The 24,609-nt window shown below is 37.4% G+C and overlaps 1 protein-coding gene and 2 pseudogenes across 8 annotated transcripts in view; all 3 read left to right on the top strand.

Annotated features, from left to right (window-relative positions):
• LOC128246625 (tripartite motif-containing protein 2-like) overlaps nucleotides 1–24,609 on the top strand; it is a 67,425-nt gene that overhangs the window by 4,302 nt on the left and 38,514 nt on the right. For 3 of the 8 annotated variants that reach the window (XM_052964919.1, XM_052964923.1, XM_052964921.1), the window contains exon 2: nucleotides 14,772–14,896. Coding sequence is in view for 1 of the 8 variants with exons in the window: in XM_052964917.1 (XP_052820877.1) it covers nucleotides 23,378–23,399 (22 nt within the window). In the remaining 7 variants the exon portion in view is untranslated. Of the gene's footprint in view, nucleotides 1–14,771; nucleotides 14,897–16,034; nucleotides 16,079–18,334; nucleotides 18,358–23,259; nucleotides 23,400–24,609 lie in introns of those variants that run through there. The other 5 variants (XR_008263299.1, XR_008263298.1, XM_052964917.1 and 2 more) reach the window with 3 other exon arrangements.
• Nucleotides 9,916–13,014, top strand: LOC128202779 (uncharacterized; annotated as a pseudogene).
• Nucleotides 13,261–14,803, top strand: LOC128202777 (uncharacterized; annotated as a pseudogene).

Genomic DNA, 24,609 nt, shown 5'->3' with positions numbered 1-24,609 from the left:
TTAAAAAAGAATGCTGTGACTGAATTATTTTCCGGCCTTGATCATTTGTGGTCATTTAATTTTTGCCATTATTCGTTATGAAATAGAGGGTTAATAATTATTTGAAATACAATTATTTTTTTGTTTCTTCTATACAGTTGAACCAAAAAAACAACAGTTTTGTTGTTTAATAGAAGGTTTTATAGTTCTATTGTCCATCAGGGCTACTGTTAAGAAGTGGATTATTAACTCAGAGTGGGCAATGCTTCCAAAAATTGTGCATGTCTTGAAAGAAGAGAAACATCCATGATTTCAGTAAAAAAGGTCAAATCACAGGAAGTTCGAAATATCCAAATCTGGATAGTTTATAATGTTGATTTTTTTTGGCCAGATTTTTTATTTACTGATGATTGAAATGTGATTTGGCCCAAAAAGAAATTGGTTTGGCTCAGGAATAGTCCACTGCAGAAACTTGGCCCTGAAATGGCTACCATGTGCTGAATTTCATTGGGATATCCAGCCTCTTTCGGCCTGTTGTTTGAAAGTTAATTGGCTTTTGATAGCTTGTCTGTGTTCAGACAATGGGCATCTGGCAATAGGCAGGTTGGTTCAACAGGTTCTCTCAGAACCAGAGATCTTTTCCGGCTATGTGTTTATCATTATTAGTTACCTTTCATCCAAGTCTACATGTTGATGGCCAGTTCTATAAGGCATGTTTCATACAGATATTTATACCCCTCTTAAATTATAAATACAGTCCCAAACAATATTAAAGTTTGTCATCATGAGGAAAGATAAAACACCATGTTGATAATCTATTTAGATATCCACTTTCAGTAACAATGAACAACACCCTGCAATAGTTGGCTGTAAGCCGTTAAATTGCTATGTTTTTAAACATCCACATTTCATGAAAGAAACATTAGAATTAAATAAATCTCTTCGGTTTTCTATTTGTCTACACTCTTAAATAGAAAATATTACTCGCACCATTTAATTCAGAAATCATGACCTAAACATGTGCACTATTTTGTGAGTAGTAAGATCAGATTTTTGTCTATGAAGGGCAGATAACTGCAGTTTTCTAGATCCACACCTGGGTCATGAAATAACGGTCCTATGGGTCATTTTGTATTATAGCAATCATATTTGTATGCTAAATTGCATAAATTAGATTTGTGAAGCATCATTATTAAAACAATATTTATATGAAAAGCTGACAATTCTGCAAGCCCTGCACTTTGTGTAAAATGGCCTTGCTCAAATTCTGATTTTAGTTGGGAAACTTAATGCAAAGCACAAGTGTAAGAATTCTAGCTTGTTCATCCATAAGTCTAATACTTTGATGACTGAAAGACATTTGTAAGTGAAAGACAATTGTCTTGAAGCTTTGTATAGTTCATAACCACAAAGTTATTGTCTATCCATCACATAATGGTTCTGTGAAATTGCTCATAAACAGTCTTGTTTTATGTCAACCAAACACAGAAAAATGACAATGGAGTCAGTATACAGTAAGCCTTAATTTTCCCCCAGGGGCCAATAACCCTGATGAGCTTACAATGCAGCTGGCATGTTTAATGGGTATCGGTATTTGTCCCTTGGGGGTAGTTATGTGTGGGATGTAGAAGCTATGGGCAAGGTATGTTATTGAGAAAATTGCTTCTTAAGGGCTTTGCTCTCTTGAACCTTGTAACCTTAGTAATTTATAAGGCCATACCAAATTCAGTATTATATATTTAGCAAAGTGCATGGACAAAAACAATCATTGTTACTTCATGATAAGGCCATGTACATTCTAGAGGTCCATATTTGACAACTTTTCACCGTAACACTATTTTGTGCACCCTCGAAGGGTGGCATACATTGTATCAGTCAGTACTCAGGAGTGTCTGTCTGTCCCCGCGGTTTCTGCATGATCAATAGCTCACTCAGAAGAGTGCTCGCATCCAGGAACCTCAAACTAGGTGGGCAGGTTGGTCATGATCAGCAGATGACTGTATTGATGAGTGAGGTCAAAGGTCATGGTCGCCAAACTAGGTGGGCAGGTTGGTCATGATCAGCAGATGACTGTATTGATGAGTGAGGTCAAAGGTCATGGTCGCCGTGACTGTTAGAGATATTTTATATAATTGTCAAGCTCCATAGCAATGTGTTCTCACCTTAAAGGTCAAGGTCACATTTTGTTGTCAATGTTGAACAAAACTTAATCCATGATGTTTTACCTGATTACAGGATTTCAATCATTTTTGACAGATGTGTAGGGCACCCTGTTGAAGGCATTTGCTAAGTTAAATGGAATTTTAATCAAACCTTTCATTCAACATATATGTTATAATAATAATGGCTATCCATCTGACAAGTAACAGTAACAGCTTTAGTTCAGGACTTATTTTATCATTATCAGCTCCTTGAATCTGATTGTTTTGGCCAAATTTTTCTTGGGTGATGTCAACTAAAATTACTTTGCCACAGCTAATGCTGAACCAATGTAAGATTTCTGCTGTGATTGTTTCCAAAGCCTGACAATCAGCAACATTTGGACATGCAAAACTGTATTTTTACAAAAAAGGGAATATGTGATAAAATGTGTTTTTTTGCCCAAATTTGTTTTATGCTATTACCTGTGAGCCTTATGAAAAGTACAGGGCTAATGCAATTCAGGATTTACCATGCAGCCAGGATTGAGAGCTTCCCTTTTCAGGCTATTGTTCATTTGTAAATTTAAGATTTTCGCTGGACTTTTGCATTCAAAAATGTAAGAAGCCCCTTAACATGGATACAAATGGCTTTGAAAACCATTTAAACAGAAATTTAGGTTTCTTACATGTTGTGTAACTCTGCCTTGGGCTGGAAATACTTACACTCAAATTCAAATATTCCAAATGTTTAGGATCTGTAATCCATGAGGAAGTATAGCAGTTATTAGCTGACAACCTTGAAAAACTACCGGTACCATGGCCTACTTCCATTTTTCCACATTTGTCTAATTTCATAGCTGCATCTTTGTTGTCATGGAGCAATATGGAAGCTATTAGAAGTCTACTGTTGCCACAGGAAGGCAGTATTTACAATGCTCTTGCTGACAGACATGTGTATTGATTTCATTCTCATCCAGAGGGGCTCCAGTTACCTTTTGAGCATGTTGACATTTATCATTGCTTGGCTTTTTAATATGGATGGTAATTATATAAATGGCATTGTGCAGCATACTATGACAGCAGGAGATTTTATGTTTCAATAATATGAATAAATTATAATTGCTGAGAGTAGATCACGTACGCCTTCATATATCTAATGTTGATAGTGGTCTTGTGGTAAATTAAGGTGTTTCAGCCTTGCACCCCATAGGTTTTGGGTTCAAACTTGACTAGGGATAATTTCTAGAGGTCTCCTGAAAAGCACACCTGTGTACTGGTTTTGTCCTTTGGGGCGGTGAGCGTAATCAAACTGACCACAAACTAGCCAGCCCTGCACTTGTAAAATACTTTCCGGGCTCGGTCAAATCCTGGATTTTAAATAGCAGGGCTCATAATAAGCATAAGTGTAAGAATTTTGGCTAGCAGATCCAAAAGTCTAATTTGGTGCCAAGTTGAATTGGTATTAATATGTTAAAGGGTTTTTAATGGTACTAAACTACAGTCACGCAGCATTATTGAGGAAAAGCCTGGAATTCATGATGCACGGAAACCTGTGGATCGTATTGCACTGCAAACGAAGCTGTAATTGCCTTGTAACTTTTATTGCCAAAAAATTTGTAATATTTCTTGAGAAAAAAGGTGTATACACATGTGCAAGAAATTGATGATAAAAGCTGTGAATGATAGTAGAAAGATTACTCAAGATATTTGGGGAGATAAATGTTTGGCACACTTGTGGAATGGCTGTTAGTGTCATCGAGTTCTTCATAGTTGTTTGATTCGATCATAATGATAACAAAGGTGAATTATCTAAAAGTTGCATTATCATTTTTTTTTGGTGAAATTTATTTTAATACTGATGTGTTCTCAATTTTTAAGTGATTAAGGTAAATTGTTTACACACTTGACTGTCATTCCAGGAGTCGCAGCTTTGATTCCCCACCACACCACTAAAAAAATACTAATCTTCTTCTGGTAGGGACATTAACTGGGGGTCCCATGTGACAGTGCTATACGCTGGTGCACATAAAAGAACCAGTCTAGCTCTAACCAGGGTTACATTTTGTCTGTGCACTATGCACCAAAAACCTGACTTAAACAATCTTATAATCGGAGCACTCACCAAATGGGCAAGGCCCGAGTGTGAATATAAATAAGCTTATATACATACCATTGGCTCTGGCAAAGCAGATTCAATATCATTCTTTTCCTAAGGCACGCCACAGTGATTCCACTCAGTCCAGTTAATATTCATTCCAATCGAGATATTTGGACACTTGGATTCTGATCTTAAAATGAAGTGAAATCTATAGTGATTATATAATATAGCCCATGAATATTAAGATAAGCAGGCTTTAATTTGTCTGGTTCTTGTTGGCCTTCACTATTGCTGTCTCACTTCTCAAAATTATCCTTATAATCAAAACACTTGGATTCTGATCTTAATGAAGTGAAATCTATAGTGATAATATAATATAGCCCTTGAATATTAAGATAAGCAGGCTTTAATTTGTCTGGTTCTTGTTGGCCTTCACTATTGCTGTCTCACTTCTCAAAATTATCCTTGTCTGGTTATGGATTTGTGGATTTTTTTTATCTAGTTTTAAAAAATGGCTTTATATTTTTCACTCGGTCTCTTATATATCTGACTCCAACATAAAGAATAAAGAGATTGTAAAACAAGCCTTGTATGGGCACTTGTACAGAACTTAATTACTCAACAATTTAGACTCACTTTCCTCACTCACTCCAAGGGATAAAGTCAATGAGCACGGTTTCCTCAGAGGGTTGAACTGTTTCCATTGCTGAAAACCCTCTGAGTTACTCCGCATTGCTCATTTACTGCTGAGTTACTCCGCATTGCTCATTTACTGCTGAGTTACTCCGCGTTGCTCATTTACTGCTGAGTTACTCCGGCATTGCTCATTTACTGCTGAGTTACTCCGCGTTGCTCATTTACTGCTGAGTTACTCCGCATTGCTCATTTACTGCTGAGTTACTCCGCGTTGCTCATTTACTGCTGAGTTACTCCGCATTGCTCATTTACTGCTGAGTTACTCTGCATTGCTCATTTACTGCTGAGTTACTCCGCATAGCTCATTTACTGCTGAGTTACTCCGCATTGCTTATTTACTGCTGAGTTACTCCGCATTGCTCATTTACTGCTGAGTTACTCCGGCATTGCTCATTTACTGCTGAGTTACTCCGCGTTGCTCATTTACTGCTGAGTTACTCCGCATTGCTCATTTACTGCTGAGTTACTCCGCATTGCTTATTTACTGCTGAGTTACTCCACATTGCTCATTTACTGCTGAGTTACTCGGCATAGCTCATTTACTGCTGAGTTACTCCGCATTGCTCATTTACTGCTGAGTTACTCCGCATTGCTCATTTACTGCTGAGTTACTCGGCATTGCTCATTTACTGCTGAGTTACTCCGGCATTGCTCATTTACTGCTGAGTTACTCCGCATTGCTCATTTACTGCTGAGTTACTCCGCATTGCTCATTTACTGCTGAGTTACTCCGCATTGCTCATTTACTGCTGAGTTACTCCGCATTGCTCATTTACTGCTGAGTTACTCCGGCATTGCTCATTTACTGCTGAGTTACTCGGCATTGCTCATTTACTGCTGAGTTACTCGGCATTGCTCATTTACTGCTGAGTTACTCGGCATTGCTCATTTACTGCTGAGTTACTCCGGCATTGCTCATTTACTGCTGAGTTACTCTGCATTGCTCATTTACTGCTGAGTTACTCCGCATTGCTCATTTTCTGCTGAGTTACTCCGCATTGCTCATTTACTGCTGAGTTATTCCGCATTGCTCATTTACTGCTGAGTTACTCCGCGTTGCTCATTTACTGCTGAGTTACTCCGCATTGCTCATTTACTGCTGAGTTTAATATGAATGTGAAATCATCTGATTTTATGACCCCACGATGGAACTCTGCTTCTAATAAAATAAGCATATAAGTTTGTAAAAGTTGCAGTTATTCAGACAACGCGAAAACTTTTTTTTCTTCACAGGACATTGCGACAGGTAAACCCTGAAAGTTTACCTGTCGCACCAAATTTTTATCTGTCGCAATGTAGCAAACAGTATTCAGTTACATCAGCCTAAAACTTGATTTTAAGCCTCTTATTTAAATAAGTTTTGTAATTCCCCATTATAACAGGTTTAGATCTTCTTGGTTAGATGTGTCCTACTATTATAAATTACAAAAAAGAAGCTAAACATCAGGTCAAAAAAATCAATATTTCGGATCTTGAGTCATTATTTTTTTCCTCCCATTCCTCCCAAAAAAACTCATATCCGGTTCGTCTACCCATGGAGCAGCCAGATCTTACTCTTTTAATTCATCTTTAAATTAAAGATACAGTGCGGTTAAAATATATAACGAATTGTACTACAAGTCAAACTCAGACAAAACATTTATGCAAAAACGAAAGTAGAGTTCTTGTTGTTGGCAATGTTAAACAGAGCGGAAAGAGTGTCAGCTCGGTATATTCATCATCATATTTAAATTAACACGATTGCCGGGAACCACTTTGCCGAAAAAAAAATACATACGGAATTTTGCAAGGTCCGAACATTTCCGTAAAATTTGGTCTATTAAAAAGTATTAGAGTACGAACTGAAATCGTAACCTTACGTGTTTTTTTCGGCTTTTACGGAAACATGTGCAAAACGGGTTTTACAAATAGTGATACACTGATTAACACGCTGAATAGTCATGATATAATAGTTAAAAATAACTCTGAACATTTATTTAGAAACTGAAAGTAAATTTTCCGAAAATTAAACGGTGCTGACTGTAATTTTTCACCGGACATTGTGACCGACCAAATCAAAAGTTCCGTCGGTCAAAATGGAAATATACCGGACATGTCCGACTGTCCGACGGACATTCGCCTGGTTATTGAGTTTAGAAGTCTTATGTGAAACTTTTCTTTTTACTTGTTATTGTAGGCTCATCATCGTTTCAATGTCATTTCTAAATGTGCTACACGTGAACAATAAGTGTTTTGGGTACAATAAGTGTTTCGCAACCTCTCTTATATTTACAGCTGAACATGTAAATAGGAACCATTTTAGCAACATGTTGACCTGGCAACATTTAACAGCTACTGAGCCCACACATTCTGGTATTATTAAGGTATCTGATGAACACATGTTTGATCAAGCATCTGGCAAAAAAGTTATTTTTTACTTTAACTTTGTTAATTAGTTTTGAGAATCAGTTCCAGTTTGACTATCGATAATCGGTTAGTGGAACCGATTATTGATAGTCAAACAGGAAACGAGTACAATCATTTTTGCAATCGAAATACATGTAAGGTAGGGAGGGTTTTTATTTTATTATTTTACTTTTTATTAGGCTTTTACAGTAATGTAAATTTAAGAAAGTTATTGTCATAATTGGAGAAATGTGGTCAAGTAATCTTCTGTATAAAGCTGTAAAGGTTTTAAACAAAATATCGGAACACACACATTATTTTTGTTTTTTACTGACTATTAAAACAGTAGGGTCAGCACCTTTTTTGTATGTAGGGTCGGGTAACCCAAACCAAATGTTCTTGTATTTTAGAGGCCCAGGCATCTGTAATTCACTCAATGGTACATCTGATACCTTAGTTATAATCCCTCTTGTTCAATATAAATATAGGATATACCTTCATGGTTGATGACTATCAGACAATCCTGTTAACAGGAAAATGAGTACGGGGTATTACCAGGAATAACACATGACAATAATTGTTGTTGTGTGATGGTTATTGGCGACCTTAGAGGCATATAGTTCGTTTGGCGTTAAATAGTCCTACGCCCATTTTTAGGTGTGAGTAGCGAGGTAGGGTGTGTTTTTTTCTTTTCTATATTTTTCACTTTCTTCAAAATAACAAATGAAAAAGCTTATTATGACCTGGAGAATGGCAGAGAAAATGTTTTTTCCACAGGTATTCTTTTGCGTTATTTGAGAAGCGCTTAATTAACCCTTTCCCACAAGGATATGTGTTTATGTGTATGCGACCAGTGCAGATCCAGATCAGCCTGAACATCCGTGCAGTCTGATCAGGATTTTATGCGACCAGTGCAGATCCAGATCAGCCTGAACATCCGTGCAGTCTGATCAGGATCTCCACTGTTCGCTTTTATATTCATAGAAGAATTTCTGACTGAAAAGCGAACAGTGGAGATTCTGATCAGACTGCATGGATGTGCAGGCTGATCTGGATCTGCACTGGTCACATGCGCATAAACACGTATCCATGTGGGAAAGGGTTAACAAACACCAAACTATTGATACATCGTGGCCCTATGTCAGGTAGTTCTCACTTTTGCTGTAAAGCCATTTTTAGGTTGTGTCTGTTTTGCAAAGAAATAAGTTGCAGTTTTGTCACAGCATTTGTCATGTTGTTGTTGTTGTCCAAATGTACTAATACTTACTTGTTTGATGTAGCTTTATATTTTTCAAAGTATTACTAATTGAAACTGCGTATTTTCATCAACAATTTGCAAGAGCCTGGCCTTTTCATTTTGAGAAATTTGAATGTGTATGTAAACACTTTAAATTGGGGAATTTGAATGGGAAATTGCTTTGAGCAATAATGGAAGACAGAACAGACTTACCATGATTTCATGACTTTTTTTTGTTAATGATGATAAAAATGCACTGACATTGACGTCTTCTGTAAAACAATGCACACATGTAGTGATGCAAGTTAACAGGCATTAATTATTGTCGAGTCATGCTCCTTTATCGCTATAGAAAATCAGACAAGTGTTGGAACCCACTGGTGGTGCACTTGTTCAGACATATTTGTCTTTTTCTGATTCATTTAAAGTGTTAATCTGCAACATGTGCACTGTGAAGACAGCGGACTCTCCATGACACTTCAGTGTTTACATATTTTATTGGAAACAGCTCCATTTTAGAACTAGGAGTTGAGTCATCGCTTATGTCTTGAAAAATATATCTGTCTGTGGATATTGACAATTTTGTGGATATTGAAGAGTTTGTGGATTTATTGAAATTTAATGGGACATTATAAAGTTAATTATCGATGTGTAAGCTAATAATGACATATATTATGAGGATGACCTACTTGTTTATTAAGGGATAAATAGTGTCAATTTTATTCAAGGAAGTGAGTTTATAGGTGAATTTAATGCACGAATGTTTCTGCTTTGAACATGGCAACACACTTGAATAATGTTAAGTGATATTATAGTGAATACACTCACTTAACACAAGTTAACTGTTTGGTGTTTTTGGTGCTAAGATATTTCTACTTTATGAATAGCATTGTTTCCTGTTCCGTTTAATTATAAGTAATTATACCAATAATTAGTCTATTATTTTTACAGCTTTTAACATGATTGTGATCTTTCTCGGAGATTAGATGAAAGTCTCATTTGTTTTTCTTGGATCTATATTGGATATTTATGTATTCAAAAATCTGCATTATTATTGGCTGCACATGACTGTCTGTATGTCGGTGTTGCTGGATGAGTGATTCATGTCCATGCAGCAGCGCCATCGATTTATCTTTGCTTGTGTTTGTTCTTCAAAGACATTATCAGAAATGCTGATTCATCTCATTGACGTAATGGTAATCTGAAAGACGTGATTCCCATGTCATGACTTGAATTATGGCAGCAACTGTTTCAGAAAGTACTGAACAAAACCTGTAAAACAAACATAACAATTAAAGAGAATAGAACAGTTCCTGTATTCTTACTTTTTATAAACATCTGCATTCTAAAATTAACTGACATGCAATCTAAGACTAGCCATGTTTCTGTGTAGAACACTGACTGGCGATGTCTCAGTGTGGTACAGACTAACCATGCCTCAGTGTGGTACAGACTTACCATGTCTCAGTGTGGTACAGACTTACCATGTCTCAGTGTGGTACAGACTTACCATGTCTCAGTGTGGTACAGACTTACCATGTATCAGTGTAGTACAGGCTTACCATGTCTCAGTGTGGTACAGACTTACCATGTCTCAGTGTGGTACAGACTTACCATGTATCAGTGTGGTACAGACTTACCATGTCTCAGTGTGGTACAGACTTACCATGCCTCAGTGTGGTACAGACTTACCATGTCTCAGTGTGGTACAGGCTTACCATGTCTCAGTGTGGTACAGACTTACCATGTCTCAGTGTGGTACAGGCTTACCAGGTCTCAGTGTGGTACAGACTTACCATGTCTCAGTGGGCTTACCATGTCTCAGTGTGGTACAGACTTACCATGTATCAGTGTGGTACAGACTTACCATGTCTCAGTGTGGTACAGACTGACCATGTCTCAGTGTGGTACAGACTTACCATGTCTCAGTGTGGTACAGACTGACCATGTCTCAGTGTGGTACAGACTTACCATGTATCAGTGTGGTACAGACTTACCATGTCTCAGTGTGGTACAGACTTACCATGTATCAGTGTGGTACAGACTTACCATGTATCAGTGTGGTACAGACTTACCATGTCTCAGTGTGGTACAGACTTACCATGTCTCAGTGTGGTACAGACTTACCATGTCTCAGTGTGGTACAGGTTTACCATGTCTCAGTGTGGTACAGACTTACCATGTCTCAGTGTGGTACAGACTTACCATGTCTCAGTGTGGTACAGGTTTACCATGTCTCAGTGTGGTACAGACTTACCATGTCTCAGTGTGGTACAGACTTACCATGTCTCAGTGTGGTACAGACTTACCATGTATCAGTGTGGTACAGACTTACCATGTCTCAGTGTGGTACAGACTAACCATGCCTCAGTGTGGTACAGACTTACCATGTCTCAGTGTGGTACAGGCTTACCATGTCTCAGTGTGGTACAGACTTACCATGTCTCAGTGGGCTTACCATGTCTCAGTGTGGTACAGACTTACCATGTATCAGTGTGGTACAGACTTACCATGTCTCAGTGTGGTACAGACTGACCATGTCTCAGTGTGGTACAGACTTACCATGTCTCAGTGTGGTACAGACTTACCATGCCTCAGTGCAGTACAGACTTACCATGTCTCAGTGTGGTACAGGTTTACCATGTCTCAGTGTGGTACAGACTTACCATGTCTCAGTGTGGTACAGACTTACCATGTCTCAGTGTGGTACAGACTTACCATGTATCAGTGTGGTACAGACTTACCATGTCTCAGTGTGGTACAGACTAACCATGCCTCAGTGTGGTACAGACTTACCATGTCTCAGTGTGGTACAGGCTTACCATGTCTCAGTGTGGTACAGACTTACCATGTCTCAGTGGGCTTACCATGTCTCAGTGTGGTACAGACTTACCATGTATCAGTGTGGTACAGACTTACCATGTCTCAGTGTGGTACAGACTGACCATGTCTCAGTGTGGTACAGACTTACCATGTCTCAGTGTGGTACAGACTTACCATGCCTCAGTGTAGTACAGACTTACCATGTATCAGTGTGGTACAGACTTACCATGTCTCAGTGTAGTACATGCTTACCATGTCTCAGTGTGGTGTAGGACAGACTTGCCATGTATCAGTGTAGTACAGACTTACCATGTATCAGTGTGGTACAGGCTTACCATGTATCAGTGTAGTACAGACTTACCATGTATCAGTGTGGTACAGGCTTACCATGTATCAGTGTAGTACAGACTTACCATGTATCAGTGTAGTACAGACTTACCATGTATCAGTGTAGTACAGACTTACCATGTATCAGTGTAGTACAGACTTACCATGTATCAGTGTAGTACAGACTTACCATGTATCAGAGTGGTACAGACTTACCATGTATCAGTGTAGTACAGACTTACCATGTAGCAGTGTAGTACAGACTTACCATGTATCAGTGTAGTGCAGGCTTACCATGTATCAGTGTAGTACAGACTTACCATGTATCAGTGTAGTGCAGACTTACCATGTCTCAGTGTGGTACAGGCTTACCATGTACCAGTGTGGTACAGACTTACCATGTATCAGTGTGGTACAGACTTACCATCTATCAGTGTGGTACAGACTTACCATGTATCAGTGTAGTACAGGCTTACCATGTCTCAGTGTAGTACAGACTTACCATGTCTCAGTGTAGTACAGGCTTACCATGTCTCAGTGTGGTACAGACTTACCATGTCTCAGTGTGGTACAGGCTTACCATGTCTCAGTGTAGTACAGACTTACCATGTCTCAGTGTGGTACAGACTTACCATGTCTCAGTGTGGTACAGACTTACCATGTCTCAGTGTGGTACAGACTGACCATGTCTCAGTGTGGTACAGACTTACCATGTCTCAGTGTGGTACAGACTGACCATGTCTCAGTGTGGTACAGACTTACCATGTCTCAGTGTGGTACAGACTTACCATGTCTCAGTGTGGTACAGGCTGACCATGTCTCAGTGTGGTACAGACTGACCATGTCTCAGTGTGGTACAGACTTACCATGTCTCAGTGTGGTACAGACTGACCATGTCTCAGTGTGGTACAGGCTTACCATGTCTCAGTGTGGTACAGACTGACCATGTCTCAGTGTGGTACAGGCTGACCATGTCTCAGTGTGGTACAGACTTACCATGTCTCAGTGTGGTACAGACTGACCATGTCTCAGTGTGGTACAGACTTACCATGTATCCATGTAGTACAGGCTTACCATGTCTCAGTGTGGTACAAGCTTACCATGTCTCAGTGTGGTACAGACTTACCATGTATCAGTGTGGTACAGACTTACCATGTCTCAGTGTAGTACATGCTTACCATGTCTCAGTGTGGTGTAGGACAGACTTGCCATGTATCAGTGTAGTACAGACTTACCATGTATCAGTGTGGTACAGGCTTACCATGTATCAGTGTAGTACAGACTTACCATGTATCAGTGTGGTACAGGCTTACCATGTATCAGTGTAGTACAGACTTACCATGTATCAGTGTAGTACAGACTTACCATGTATCAGTGTAGTACAGACTTACCATGTATCAGTGTAGTACAGACTTACCATGTATCAGTGTAGTACAGACTTACCATGTATCAGAGTGGTACAGACTTACCATGTATCAGTGTAGTACAGACTTACCATGTAGCAGTGTAGTACAGACTTACCATGTATCAGTGTAGTGCAGGCTTACCATGTATCAGTTTAGTACAGACTTACCATGTATCAGTGTAGTGCAGACTTACCATGTCTCAGTGTGGTACAGGCTTACCATGTACCAGTGTGGTACAGACTTACCATGTATCAGTGTGGTACAGACTTACCATCTATCAGTGTGGTACAGACTTACCATGTATCAGTGTAGTACAGGCTTACCATGTCTCAGTGTAGTACAGACTTACCATGTCTCAGTGTAGTACAGGCTTACCATGTCTCAGTGTGGTACAGACTTACCATGTCTCAGTGTGGTACAGGCTTACCATGTCTCAGTGTAGTACAGACTTACCATGTCTCAGTGTGGTACAGACTTACCATGTCTCAGTGTGGTACAGACTTACCATGTCTCAGTGTGGTACAGACTGACCATGTCTCAGTGTGGTACAGACTTACCATGTCTCAGTGTGGTACAGACTGACCATGTCTCAGTGTGGTACAGGCTTACCATGTCTCAGTGTGGTACAGACTTACCATGTCTCAGTGTGGTACAGGCTGACCATGTCTCAGTGTGGTACAGACTGACCATGTCTCAGTGTGGTACAGACTTACCATGTCTCAGTGTGGTACAGACTGACCATGTCTCAGTGTGGTACAGGCTTACCATGTCTCAGTGTGGTACAGACTGACCATGTCTCAGTGTGGTACAGGCTGACCATGTCTCAGTGTGGTACAGACTTACCATGTCTCAGTGTGGTACAGACTGACCATGTCTCAGTGTAGTACAGACTTACCATGTATCCATGTAGTACAGGCTTACCATGTCTCAGTGTGGTACAAGCTTACCATGTCTCAGTGTGGTACAGACTTACCATGTCTCAGTGTGGTACAGACTTACCATGTCTCAGTGTGGTACAGACTTACCATGTCTCAGTGTAGTACAGACTTACCATGTATCAGAGTGGTACAGACTTACCATGTCTCAGTGTAGTACAGACTTACCATGTATCAGTGTGGTACAGACTTACCATGTCTCAGTGTAGTACAGACTTACCATGTATCAGTGTGGTACAGACTTACCATGTCTCAGTGTAGTACAGACTTACCATGTATCCATGTAGTACAGACTTACCATGTATCAGTGTGGTACAGACTTACCATGTATCGGTGTGGTACAGACTTACCATGTATCAGTGTGGTACAGACTTACCATGTCTCAGTGTGGTACAGACTTACCATGTATCAGTGTGGTACAGGCTTACCATGTATCAGTGTGGTACAGACTTACCATGTATCAGTGTGGTACAGGCTTACCATGTATCAGTGTGGTACAGACTTACCATGTATCACTTGTCCTTCAAAAGGGTCATTAATGACTGTCAACGTATAGAGTTTATTTCAATTTTCTGTTATATTGTATGCTTTGACCTTCCTATTTTCAGACTTGGCAGGCAAAAGTACCCCAATTTTATGACATCACAGTTGTGCACACAGAAATTGATGACATCATACACAGCTGGTTGTAGCTTGGAAAGGATTTTTATACTTTAACTTTATGCTGTTCTTTCTTTTTTGCAGACATGGTTGATCAAACACCCCAAGTTCCATAGTGTTGATTACATCATAGTTGTTAGCACAGAAAGTGATGACATCACAGACAGACCGTGTTTAGCATTTAGGGGAGGGAATACATAAAACTTCAGGTAATTATTGTTATTCTCAATGGTAGTTTGAAGTGGCTTATTAAAACCATTGTTTAAAATGCTTGATTTAAAGTGGCCTGTTTGTCTTGCCAAAATACCGAGCTCAAAATGTTTTTTTTTTTATGCTTGGAATAAGCAAAAAATGTTTGTGTAGCATGTGTTATTGTTTTGCGGACAATTGAATATTGGCGTCCTTTGTTGCTTTTATCTAAGCTAACTCAATGAAACATCAAATAGATAATATCCAACATGCATTTATTATTTATGAATATTGCAATTGGTGCTAAAGATAGGGCTAGTTTTCTGCTTGTCCGTTTTTCAAAGTATAAAACGGGTTAGAGATCTTGTTATAGCCTGTGGATGTCATTGTTGTGATGATCATATAGTTGTTTGTGTTGTGTAAAAACTTTTCTCCATACATTAAATGCGTTTCTTCTGAAGTGTGTTTTACCAAGCCATCATGCATTTTTAAATCAATTTCCCTTTTGATACAAGAACTTCTTATAAAGCTATTCTTAATTTCTTGACATTTCTTTGACACCATTTTCATGGTGTACATTTCCCTGTTAATATCTCATTCCCATGACAGTACCTTCTAATCATTGATTGCACTCCCATTTATCATGAGATCAATATTTGTTTCAATGCCATGAAACCTTACCTACCGGAAGTCTATATGATACAGAAGATAAAAAAACTGAACAAAGCTGCGACAAAACCTGCTGACTTAATGTAACTATTAAGTTTCCCGATTTCAATGAAACTAATTGGCCACTGGGACTTTAATTGCATGGTAGAGAAATGAGAATGGTAAAAATGCAACAAAGTGTAAAATTGAAGAAAGAGAAGGCATATAAGACCATACAGCAATCCTTTTCATGCAGAAAAACGCCCATTTCGCAAATAAAACGGAGTATAATCGTCAGTGAACACGTGTAACCATATATTTTCATAGGTCATAAAACATACTAAATATTTGAAATATCTAAATGTAAGGTCTGTAAAATTATATTGTTACAAGGAATAATTTTGAAGCAATTAGGTATCGGAAATATGAGTGAAAACAATGTGATTTTTGTTAATTGTTATGTTGAGTGACACACCTAGTTTCGAGTTGAGAGATGTGATAAATCTTCAGGTTGAAGTCCAATCTTGATAATCCTCATTGCTGCTGTTTCTGAGGTAAGTTCTTAGCTACATCTGTATTCTGTTCTAAGCTTCATCTGTATTCTGTTCTAAGCAACATCTGTATTCTGCTCTAAGCTACATCTGTATTCTGTTCGAAACTACATCTGTATTCTGTTCTAAGCTACATCCAAGCTACATCTGTATTCTGTTCCAAGCTTCATATAAGCTACATCTGTATTCTGTTCTAAGCTACATCTATATTCTGTTCTAAGCTACATCCAAGCTACATTTGTATTCTGTTCTAAGCTTCATATATGCTACACCTGTATTCTGTTCTAAGCTACGTCTATACTCTGTTCTAAGCTACATCTGTATTCTGTGTTAAGGGTTTGTATTCTCATACCATTACTAGAGTGCAGTGTAATCTTCTAGTATGTTGTTGTCCACACTTAGTTCTAGGCTTGGCATGATTGTGTTCTATATAGAATGACAGGTGCGGTTTGTCATGAACTAGTACTGTATAGTTTTGTTGTCAGTTTTATGCTAGGCTGTTGTTCTTGATAAATGTGGATTTTCAGTTCTAAGCTAGTTTTTTTTTTCTTGATTTGTTATGATTGTCAGTTCTAAGCTAGGATTTTTGTGTCAAAGGTCAAAAGTAATGTCATGGCGACCTTACTTAGAAAAGATAAGAGCGCTATTGTTTTCCTATCATTAACTTTTGAGCTACTTGGTAAATTTGTATCCACATTGTTCAAGGTTAGAGGATGATTCCTATTGATTTGGGGTCAAAGGTGAAGGTCACGGTGACCTTTACTAGAGAAGTTATTGGTACTTTCATTCTGATCAATTACATTTGAACTACTTGGCATAGATTCTTCAAACTTGGTATGCAGGTAGGTAGGCCTGTGTTATAAATATATTGTTTGCTTTTGTGTTGACATTTAGTTCTAAGTCAGATTTATGTTATAGTTTGCTGAATTGGTTGACATTAGAACTAAGCTATATTTGTGTTATTTATTGGTTTTGTGATAACATGAGTTCTAAGCTAGATTTTCATTATTGATTTGTATTGTGTTGAAGTTTGATTTGAGCCATGTCTTATTAATTGGTCTTGTGTTGGCGTTGTGCTATTGATTTTGTTTAAAGGTTAGCTCTAAGCTAGGCTTATGTTATTCATTGGTCTTGTTTAAGTTTGGTTCTAAGGTAGGCTGGCTTGTGTTATTGATTAGTCTCCTGTTGAATTTAGTTCTAAGCTAAGTTAGATTCATTCCTCTAAAACCATTTTGTTTTGAGCATGGTACATACATGAGAACATAACTGACATTCATTATAAATGTGGGAAAAGTAACAAGGGTAGCTTAATAGTTTCTGTGACATCACCTGCTATGGTGACAAAGGTATGCTTGGGTCCGGTAGCTTGTAAATTACTTCTGTGTGTCAAGAGTTAATCCAGTACCATTACTCCACTAGTTAACATGGAATTTTATCATTTTACACCCTTACATGCAACTATGTTTCCTTCTGTAGTTTCATTATTTATATGGAAACAATTTCTAAAGGGGTCAAAGCCCCTTTTACAATTCTGCTTTGGGCATGAATTCCCCACACTCAATCAGACCCCCTAGCTAGGCTAGTTTTCATGGTGGACAATTATCAACTTTTCATGATGGACAATTATCATTTTTTCATGATGGACAATTATTAATTTTTCATGATGGACAATTATCAATTTTTCATGATGGACAATTATCAATTTTTTCATGATGGACAATTATCTATTTTTCATGATGGACAATTATCAGCTGAACCCTGGTCTATGACACTCAGGTGTGTTTTTGTGATAAAAGATTTTAATCAAGTGTCGAAAATATTGGTTTATTTTCAAATTGATATGTTTTTATTCTTTAATCGTTTGTTAGACAATGTAAAATTGTATTATCCACAGTGCTGTTAAAATTGAAATAGACAATTTTCTATTTATTACTAGAGACCTGAAGCAATAGAATATTGTATTATTTGAGCTGGTTTTATTACCAAATCTGTACAGAACAATATGGATGGCCCAGTGTGGGGATGTGAACGTTTTGTCCTAATCAGATAACGATCACTTTGATGGCTGTAACTATTGGTATAATGTGACCTGTGACTAATGAGGCAGTTAAATGTGTGTCATAAATTAAGTTGACTAGATGGCTCTGATATAAATTATTATACTGGTATAGATAGTTGAAAAAAGTATTCTAGGTGCTTAACTTGCCGAACTAACATTAAATATTGATTTTAACGTGCAAATCCAGAACATACTAAAATGGAGGAATAAATTACCCGTAATGGTAAGAAAAATGCTTTCAAATATATTTATTCCTAAATCTTTGTGAATTATTATGAATAATAAAATCTGTTTAAAAATAAATTATCCACTCAGAGACTTCAAAATGTAAGGAATCATACATGCCATATTTCTGGAAGGCTTCCTAGGGGATTTTGATCAGAAAACCAGGGGATTTTGATCAGAAAACCAGGAGATTTTGTCATTTGCCGAGGGGATTTCTTATGCATTTAAAACATTTAGATATCTCATACATGTCATGTTTCTGGATGTTTTCCCAGAGAGTTTGGAAAGGAAATTAGGTTGTTTTCCCCTCAACTAGGAGGGGTATCATCATTAATCTCTTCGGCATGGGCATTCCTTTTTGCATGTTCTACTTTTAAAAGCATTTTATGTCAGTTGAAAAGAGCTGTATTATTTTTATAGGTTATAAGAAAATCTTGTTTTTCCTCCAAGTCATTAGGTCTACACTCACAGTTTTAAAATTCCGGGCGATTATACATCCAGGCCGGAGGACCAGGCCCCAATATCACGAAAATACTCAAGTCAAATCTCATTCTCAGTCTCAACTCTTTTTATCAAATAACAGTATCATACGATTCAAAATTGTAAATGTTTTACCTTTTTTAAAATTGCATTCTCTCATTCATTATGCTGATTAAAAAAATTGATAAATATTTTAAAGAAAAAAATATTTGAGAGCAAAAATTGTACTTGAGTCAAATTTATTATTTTTGAGTTTGACTCAAGTATATTTTGTGCTGAAGAAATAATTGTTTTCAGAATATTGAACAATAATGTTAATCAACATAATGCTTGTGAGAATGTGCTTTTAAAAATAATAAAACATTAGTAATTTTTAACAATGTCATACTGTAATGTGGAAAAATGAGTTGAGACTGAGATTGAGATTTGACTTAAGTATTTTCGTGATATTGGGGCCAGGTTATGGATCGGAATTCCCCACGCCTTGAGATATGGCATATGACTGATGGACGCAGAATTATTAAATTGTCAAAATAGAAATAAAAGAAAAAAAAATGGATATGAAGAAAAATGATACTTCCGAAACGTTCCTATTATGAATCATAGCAGAATCATTAGGCTCCGGAAGAGATGGTGTAAACTCCCAGGCAAGTGTAGTAATTGTAATCCATTGTGACAGTTGGATGTTCTCAGAATTCTGCTAACTTGCATCTTGGAGTTTGGAATAATCTCCGGCCCATCAGGGATTAATTTGCCTTCAAACTCAATTAAACAAGAACAATGCCTCATTAAATCTCCAACAAGCACAGTTAATTCTGGATAAGCTGCTCAAAGGTTGCTAAGGTTGATTATTTTAGGTGTATCTTAAATGTATTCTTACTCAGTTAAGCAATCAGAAGCACATGTTTACAATATCTGCAGAAAAAAGTTGTCCACCCTAAGTGATACTCACTTGTAAAGATCTGGACCTGTGGGTTGTTTATTCAGACTCAGAAAAGTTCCTCAGTAAGTTAGTCCGCTCTGCATATATATATATACTCATTGGTAAAGAACTGGTTCTGATGGTTGTGGATTCAGTCGTGGAAAAAGTAGTCTGCCCTGGGTGCATGACACTCATTAGTATTAGGAACTTGTTCTGACAGTTGTGGATTCAGACTCGGAAAAAGTAGTTCTTCCTGCGTGATACTCATTGGTAAAGAACTGGTTCTGATTGTTGTGGATTCAGAGTCGGAAGAAGTAGTCCGCCCCTGCTTGATACTCATTGGTAAAGAACTGGTTCTGATGGTTGTGGACTCAGTCTTGGAAAAAGTAGTCTGCTCTTCGTGCATGACACTCATTGGTAAGGAACTGGTTCTGGTGATTGTGGATTCAGTCTTAGAAAAAAAAAGTCTGCCCTGCGTTATACTCATTGGTATAGAACTAGTCTGATGGTTGTTGATGCAGACTCAGAAAAGTAGTCGGCCCTGGCTGACACTCATTGGTAAAAAACTGGTCCTGATAGTTGTGGGTTCAGACTCTGAAAAAAGCCATGTCTCCTGTCCCAAAAATATGATTGCTTAAGGCCAAATTAAAAAAAAGTTGTTAGGCTTCATTCAACTCACATTTTGAAGGGTGGGTAGGTAGGTTTGTTTTCTTGTTGACCTCTTTAGCCTTAAACCCATAATGAAAAAAATAATTAAAAATGACCAATGATGTGGCTCAAAAATATTGGGAGTCAGGGTTTCTTTTATGAGTTGTTCAGGTTATGCCAAACAAACTAAGATAAAAATGATTTATTTATTGTGGCCTCGACCATTAGCACATCATTCAAACATTGTTTAGGTGCTGCCTACTTATTTCTAGCTGCTTATAGAATATTAATAGATGGAAGATAATTAGTAGGTGATTTATTTGTGGAAAGCCAGAAACATCAACGTACCATTGGTGATTATAGCAAACCCAGGAACATGTAAATATTGGTGCGGCAAGATGGAACACCTGCTTGTTCATGTTATGGAATGCTTGTGGGCATGCATGTTCATTTGCACTTTTAATCTTTAGAAAGGTCTGAGTCCTGACAGTGTAAGTGTGTATGTAAGTGTGTGAGAACATCCTGAGCCTTTATAATCCAGGCTGTATCTTGACCATGCATGCATTGTAGGACTTTGTAAAAACTTAATTGCCATGAAAGTTCACCACAGTGACTGGCAATGTGGCCCAAACAAGACCGAGGTCAGTATCTCAAAGGTCAAGGTCACACTTCACAGATCAAAAGTTTGAATGAGTACTGTTGAAATATTGTTAACTTGAGTACCTGTGTGTAAATGCGCGTGCATGAGTTTCTTTTGTGTGGGCGTGGGTGTGTATGTATGAGTGCGAGTGTGCTTGCGTGCGTGCGTGTGTGTGTGTGTGTGTGTGGTGTGTTTGTGTGTGTGTGTATATGTTTGTTATTTTTTGTAAAATGTATTAAGCATTGAAATGTTTACAAAATATCATTTTCGTTTGCCTTTTATGTCAACATTCGATGTAGAAAATAAATGAGAAAACAAACAAACTTGAGTACATGAATAATTCAGAGGTGTACCTCTATGTTATATATAACACCTTATAACACCTAGTAGAGTGACAGGACAGACGCATCAGTCTTCCCTCACACTGATAATTTAACTCTCATTTTGCCATGATGTGCCTGTTTGAACAGTGACATTTTGCTGTTGAACAATGTTGTTTTTATCTACTAAGTTCTCAGTAAAACAATATTATGTTCAGTAAAATACTAAATGGTAGAAGTTGAATTCTCCCACCTCAGTCTTGCCCACGGGCGAAGATAAAATGCCCGTACGGAACTCCTTTTTAATGGTCACCTCATTGTTATTACCAGCCTTGTTGAAGACTTTCGTCAGTAGCATCAAGGAAATCTTGTCTTATGGTAATATTTAGAGCACTAATTAATTATTTCTCGATTCAAATGTCACCATAAAATAGTTTTCACGCATCATTCAAGAAATAATGCTTCATTCTCCTTAGAACTATTTAAAAAGACCGATTTAAATATTAACATTAACTGGATCACTACGCACGTATCCATGACAACCACGTGCCATCACATATCCAGACGCAATTATTTTTACTATGCACAAAAGAGTTCCAGCAAAAAATATATTTTTACTTAATTTTGTTTAACTTTGGTGGGAGAAAAAGCATCTACCATAGCCACTCGTGTAAGATAGGTTCATCCCGACATCGGTAAACCTCGTTTCCGCAAAACACCATATGCTCGGGTTGGAATGAACCTATCTTACACTCTCAACCATGGAAGATACTTATAGTCCTTTCTACTTCGTGCCTATTTGGTCATCAGCTGATTCTTGCCAGCTTTATATTTAACACACTGATGTGAACTTATAATTTCGCTTCTCAGGTTCCAATTAGTTCGGGTTGAAATGTATTAATTAAATTGAAATGAGCTTCATCCTGTACGTTGATCTGATACAAAGATTACAGCTGCAGAGCTAGTAGCCAATGTTCTGCACTACTTGTTTTCACTTGAATTTATAATTGAAATGAACTACATTTTAAAAATGCTTTGCTGTTTACAAAAAATACATTTTTTTGCACATCTATTGGTCAATGGTCAGTCTATTGGTCAAAGCCATCCTTGGTCTTGTATCTCTTTAATTAAACTACAGTTGTAATTGTTAATTCTTTGTTATAAAGTTATTAATAGTTGTAGCCCGGAATTATAGCTATTCTGGTTTTCCCAACCTATTAATCCCCCCCCCCCCCCGGTACAAACGGAATTAAACCGTTGTAATATACACACGTTACTTCGGAAACAATAGAATCACTGGACTGTTACATGAATTTCAATAGCTCGAAATTCACCTTTTATTTGTACCGGCATGGGAAAACCCAGTTATGTTAATTCCGGGCTATATGTATTGACATAAACTTCATCCCCTATGTTTACTAAGAATTATACATGTTTGCACAAACTGGCTTATGTTGTCACAGTGTACATTTTCTGCTCTTGTTTAAACTTTGCACTTGTTTATTGAAATGAACTTCATCCTCAATGTTGTGCTGGTTACAAAGATAACATCTCTGCACAGATTGGCCAATGACCCAGTGTGTTCATTAAAGTTTAAACAACTTGTTATTTAGTTTGAAACAGAATCTCATTTGAAGAGATTTCCAGGATATTGCTGATAAAAGTTATAAATCCAGGAGATTGTGGATGTGATAGCTGATTGAGTAAGGTCAGATCGAGGCATCAGATTCTGTAAGACAGATTGAAAAACAGTCAGGAAATGTGGATCAAGCATTTGAAGATTCTATAGGCTTGATATAGTGTAAGAAATTCTGTCATCTTGACTGGAGTGATTTGTTGATTTGTTTAGGGATTTTAATAAGATTTTAATTTACAGGGCCAATTTAGTGGTCACGGACTGTTAAGGCGTAAATGACGGACCCTAAATAACCTTTATGACGGACAAAGAGATTTATATAAATCCTCAGAATCTGCCCCGACAGATATTGTGTACTAATACAAGAAGTGCATGTGGACCAACAATGAAGTTTGTAAGTGCCCATTATATGTAGAAAACATTCTTATCATGCCTTACAGTGACGCTAATTTCTGTGCTATTTGTTTTTAACCTAATTATGACATTTTCAAGTTCAACAAACAGGTTGCAATATTTCAGGTACAAAAAAGTCGTGATAACTCTCGGGAAATATTTATGAGGAATAGCACATGTTGGATTCCGATTGTTTGTTTTTCCGAGCTTCCTGAAAATGATAAAGATAGTGCCAGAATTCCCCCCAAATGCGCCAATAAACTATAAAACCAATTAAGATTTGTGGAGTGTTTAATTGATTAAGGCAGGGTTCTATTCTCGTTATGTAGAGATTAATTAGAGGAAAATCAGCTGATCCAAAATTGCCTCTAACATGAATATTTAATTTCTTCAGCAATGTTGCAACATTATAAGAAATGGTTTTAGGAAAAAACAAACATTGAGAGCTATTAAGTGGTATAATAAAGTGGTAAGTATTTTGAAATTTAATTATCTTTTAAAGGGGCTATACACCGTATGATGAAATAGCAAAAAGAAAGAAAATTGTCGAAAGCTTACATAAACGTGGTATCGATGTGTACAATGCATTGAAACTAACTAACTGAAGTAGTAACCACATAGTTAACAATTAATTTATTTTTTCGCAGTCTTTTTTGGTATTTTTCCATTAAAAAAGATAGGTATGTATACCTAGTAGAATTCATTCTGATGCGTGATTCAGACTAGTCGATGTTATCACATGATATTACCAAGTTAGGTATATAGCTTAAATATTCCAAAGGTGAGGGGTAAGCCGTCGTAGCACAGTGGATACAACACTGGACTGCAATTTTGGCGAGACCAGTTCGAACCTTGGTTCCGACTTGATTTTTTGTTTACATATTTTGGTGGGTTTTTTTTACAATTATGATATCAAAGAGTAAAACATTTTATTAGATAATTGTCCTGAGATTCATTACAGAAAAAAAAACTTTTTTTGTGCCAATCTGGTGTATAGTCCCTTTAATCAGTATTTCTACATAAATGTAGAGCAAACATATAGGAATCAAATTACTTCATTATATAAATACAATCAGTTCAATCAAGTTTGTGGATATAAAGAATCGTTAAGTATTTTTACGAGGGTTAATTACTAGGGCTTGAACCTCAACGGACTCAGGTAACCCTATAGGCCTCATTTCGTTTTTACTTATTCACTCCATGAATTGATT

Source organism: Mya arenaria, chromosome 9 (assembly GCF_026914265.1).
Source record: "Mya arenaria isolate MELC-2E11 chromosome 9, ASM2691426v1".
Taxonomy (NCBI): Eukaryota; Metazoa; Mollusca; class Bivalvia; order Myida; family Myidae; genus Mya; species Mya arenaria.
Note: the sequence above shows the minus strand (reverse complement) of the source record. Positions and strands in the feature narration are given on the sequence as shown.